The sequence below is a fragment of the Belonocnema kinseyi genome, chromosome 10 (assembly GCF_010883055.1).
Source record: "Belonocnema kinseyi isolate 2016_QV_RU_SX_M_011 chromosome 10, B_treatae_v1, whole genome shotgun sequence".
In the NCBI taxonomy this organism is placed as follows: Eukaryota; Metazoa; Arthropoda; class Insecta; order Hymenoptera; family Cynipidae; genus Belonocnema; species Belonocnema kinseyi.
In genome coordinates this window covers 96,214,982-96,219,497 of record NC_046666.1, presented here as the reverse complement: position 1 = coordinate 96,219,497, position 4,516 = coordinate 96,214,982, and the positions used below count along the sequence as shown (strand labels likewise).

Below are 4,516 nucleotides of genomic sequence, written 5' to 3'. Positions count from 1 at the left end.
AAAATTAAAATTCGAAAATTTTTTCTAAAGCCTCCAGGGGACTTCGTTTTCGCACGAAAAAATTTTATGTGCCCTTATTGCATCCGGACCCACAATTAACGGCTTAAGAAGGAAAAAATTACAATTGTAAAGTTGAAAGTTTAAATGTAGCATGCAGCACTCTGAAATTTTGACGAATCAATCGAATGCATTCTATTCATAACAATTCAGTTGAAAGTTGTTAAACAGTCCAATAATGCCAGATATTTAAAAAAAATTATTTTCGCTAAAAAATATTTCAAAATTGAATGAAGGTTGAAGATAGGTCCCTAATCGCATTTCGACGTTTCAAATTATTTACCACTAAGCCAAAGTAAAAATTTTCCACTAGGGGAAAAATACAGAGTGACTTCAACCCATTGTCAAATTCCCCTCCGCTCGGTTCAAGTGAGAAAAGCAAATCTGCGGAAGGAGCATCGAAAATCCGACCGAGTCGGGATTGTGGCCATTTCGGGAAATATCGCTCGACAGCATCACTTAGCAGTAATGTTAAAAAATGTGAGATTTTTTTTAATACAAGATGGTGAAGTCTTATAAAATCGTTTAAAGAAGAAATTGAGCCCGCATTCATTAAAATCCTATCATTTTTCTAAAGTAAACTTGGGAAAAACGTTATGGAACTTTGAACTATATTAATTGTTATTAAAAATACATTTTTGACATTTCAAATTTTATTTCGGTAAAATAAACATTCTTCCACAGAGACTCCTAGACATGCCCGATCCTTTAAGGGCCCTGGAAATCGAGGCAAAATCATAGAAAGAAGATTCAGGGCAAATGATGAAGCCATTTTTCTGATTTTTTGTATAAATACTCTAAATAGTATAAAGACTATCGTTACAGGCCGCTTTTTTCGAAAAAATTATATTTTTATATAAAAATTAAAAGAAAGAAATTTTCCTCGACAGCATTGTTGTAATAATGTGTTTCATTTTTCAGCGAAGCAGGGAGTAGGTAAGGCAGTTTTCGAGTTCGGATTTTCCTTTAGGTGATCCTAGCGAGAAAAGAAAAAAGTGCCTGGTACTGCTATGAACGACAATGATTCAATTAGGGACAAAAACACCGTATACGAAAACTAGGGGCTCCTACCTAAATGAGTATCTGAATTCCCTAAGGGTACAATTTTCCGCAACTTACTCCCAAAGTAATACCTCGTACATGAAATGATAATACCCTATCGATAGAAATCTCTGAGTTTATTCTAAAGATTCTCTAGGGTCAGAGAAGCTCGTAGAAATTCTCCGCAAGCACTCAGATAGATATATTTAAAGGTCCGCGTAGCTTTTTTAAATGTTTTGAATGCTTTAAAATGTCCTTTCCGAAATTGAAATAGAAATACGCTCGTAAACAACAAGCAGAGAGGCTGAAATTGAAATAAGAATTCGATCATAAATAACATAAATAAGCCTAAAACATCATAATTCGGAATCTACGGGTTTCGATGATTTCAGATATCTATATTTTTTTTAAATTCTTAAAATTGGTATTAATACAACGCTTCTCGTAAATGGAATGAGATGCGCAAAAAAAATTTGAATTCAACTAGAAAATTGTATATTAGTATATAAGTTATGATTATAAATAAGTATAATGAGAAAATTCATCAATTAAAAAAAAGTGTTTATAATTTGAAGAGAAATTTAAAAAGGGAGAGTCGGGTTTGCGACGGCCAACTACTGTAAATAATTCTGCCTTCCCGGTACGTGAATAATACAAAAGGAACATTATATTACCGTCGCAACACTCTTAAAAGGACCACTAAAAGGACCTTGAAAAGGACCCAAATCTCTCAGACTATCTCAGAGACTAAATCATTCAAATCGACTCTGCTTGTAGACTTAAATGGGCCAACATAATAATGGTTATAATTAAATGTTCAGTCATAAAAGTAACTTTCGCATAAAATATGTAGCATAATACTCAGATTTAGGGCCAATGAGATGATTTTTCAACGAAAATTATAAATCTTTAAGTGGAAGTCAAATTTTCAGTTAGAAAATTTGTTTTTAAAACAGATTTCGTAACAAAGTAGTTAAGTTCTCAACTAAGCAGGTGCATTTTTTAAATGAAGTAAACAATTCTCATAAAAAAATAATTCTTAAACAATTTTTTTAATTTTCTTCAAAGTATAATATTTTTAAATACAAGAGATGAATTTATGCTCAACGAAACAGTTGACTTTTCAACCAAAAAGAATACCTTTGTAAAAATTTGTGCATATATTTCAAGAAAATAGATTGACTTTTGAGAATACAATGAAATTAAAATTAAAATTGTAAACCAATTCAACCAAGAATTTGTATTTACACATAAGAAGATTAATTTTGCACCGAAAAAGATCAATTTGTACACAAGAAATTCGCGATCAACTGAATATATGTTAATTTTCAAACAAGAAATACGAATTTTAAGCAAAATAAATTATTTGAAACCTAATTCTTTAATTCTTAAGGAAGAAGATCAGTAATTTTGTTTCCGAAAAGACGAATTTTTAACCAAATATATGAATGATTAATTATTACGATTATTATGTTGATTTCAAACGTATTAAATAACGAAAATAGTGCAAGAGGCAACAAAGTTTGGTTTTTTTCTCAGCGATGTTAAAAATTATATTATAAACTTCGTTTGATAATAAATTATTAAATCGTTTAAAAAAATTGTTTAAACAAGAACTGAGCAGGATTTCAAAAGTGAACCAAGACAATCGTAATCAGGGGACTTTTTTTGTCCTTTCGATGAAAAGTTATCTCGGGGACCTGTTAGTGCATATAGACGTTTTACTGCGTTACTACTATTTCATGTGAGAAGGAGGTGCGCAATTACATTTCGCATTTATATATATATATATGATTAAAAATTTGCAACCTTTGTGTACAAGCTCTCGCGAGATAAAAAAACTGGAGTGCTAGACTAAACTTCTATACTCAGTTATTAAAGACACCCCCTAGTTGTGCAAACATGCAAAATTTGTGTACAATGTGAATAAATCTGTTATTTTTAGCAGGAACTTGGGCGCCGCAGATAATTGACATTTTGCATTTTGTATAACCTGTCTTTATACAGAGAGATTGTATATTGTCATTTGATGTACGAGGTAGTACTTTAAGAGTAATTTGCGGAAAATTGTACCCTTTGGGAATTCACATACTCGTTCAGGTTGAGGCCCCTAGTTTTTGTCTAGGGTGTGTTCACCCTTAAATGCATCACTGTCTTTCATAGCAGCATCAAGTACTTGTTTTCTCGCTAGAATCGTCTAATGGAAAATCCGAGAAAGAAATGTTAACATGAAAAATATAATTTTTTTCGAAAAAAGCGGCCTGCGCCAATAGTCTTTATACCATCTAGAGTATCTGTACAAATAATCAGACAAAATAACTTCACCGTTTGTCCTGAATCTTATTTCTACGATTTTCGCTCGATTTCCAGGGCACTCAAATATTTTTCTTCAATTAATGTATTTCACATTTCTCTGCTTATAGCAATGGATATTCCTTCGAAACATCTCTACTACTATCAATATTTCTTGGTATGTTCGGTGCGGATAGGTTTTACCTTGGATATCCGGCAATAGGACTTTTAAAATTGTGTACGCTCGGATTTCTTTTCCTTGGGCAATTTTTCGACGTAATATTAATAGCAACGCAGACTGTCAGGCCGGCAGATGGTTCGCATTATGTTATGCCCTACTTTGGAGCAGGAGTATCCGTTATTAGGAGTAATAATTTCACGTATCGTCTCCCGCAACATGATTGGTGACTTAAAATTATTTTTTGATTTATTTTATTATTTGTTGCCTATTGATCTGTATTATAAAAAAATGTACGACATTCAAAGAATATGTGATTTTTCTACCTATTAATTAATTTGGATCTTACGCTATGTCTATAATTTCAGACTGCAATAAAGTGAAATTCTTTTTATAATTATTTCTGAAGCATTTATAACAAAAAAATTATTAATGAAGACGCGACAAACGTTGTCTTTTTGTATAACTATGTGCATTAAATATAGAAATCGTATTATTTTATCCAGATTTAGGTTAATGGCCGATGGTACGAGCGGCCGCTTGAAATATTTTATGCGCGAGCGTCAGGCTGCAGCGTATGATGCAATTTATTCTATAAACTCAGGAGAATAACTGTGAATTTTGCCAGATTTCAATAGTAAAAATAACATTGAAAAAAACCTCATGGACAGGAAAGACCCACTGTGCCGGATGGGATCCGATAGATCTAGATAGGATACGGATTTTTATCAGTTTCTATCCGGAAACTTACACGGTATTTGTGTCTTTTTTTATCCGGTTCTATCGGGCAATTGACCGGTCCGTAATATTTATTCTGTCTGTTATTGTATCTGTGTCGACACGGAATTTTTTTGATCAGCATATTACCCTGCTCGGTTCTTCCTCCGGTTCTATCCGGAAACTTATATGGTATTTGTGTCCTACTTTTCAGTTTGTGCTTAAAATGGC

General features: G+C 32.5%; 1 protein-coding gene across 3 annotated transcripts in view; it reads left to right on the top strand.

Annotated features, from left to right (window-relative positions):
• Nucleotides 1-3,967, top strand: part of LOC117182278 (TM2 domain-containing protein CG10795) — a 36,893-nt gene extending 32,926 nt beyond the window's left edge. For all 3 annotated transcript variants that reach the window (XM_033375398.1, XM_033375399.1, XM_033375400.1), the window contains one exon: nucleotides 3,522-3,967. In XM_033375398.1, coding sequence (XP_033231289.1) covers nucleotides 3,522-3,798 — 277 coding nt within the window. In that variant the 3' untranslated portion in view covers nucleotides 3,799-3,967. The remainder of the gene's footprint in view (nucleotides 1-3,521) is intronic.
• The last annotated feature ends 549 nt before the right edge of the window (nucleotides 3,968-4,516 follow it).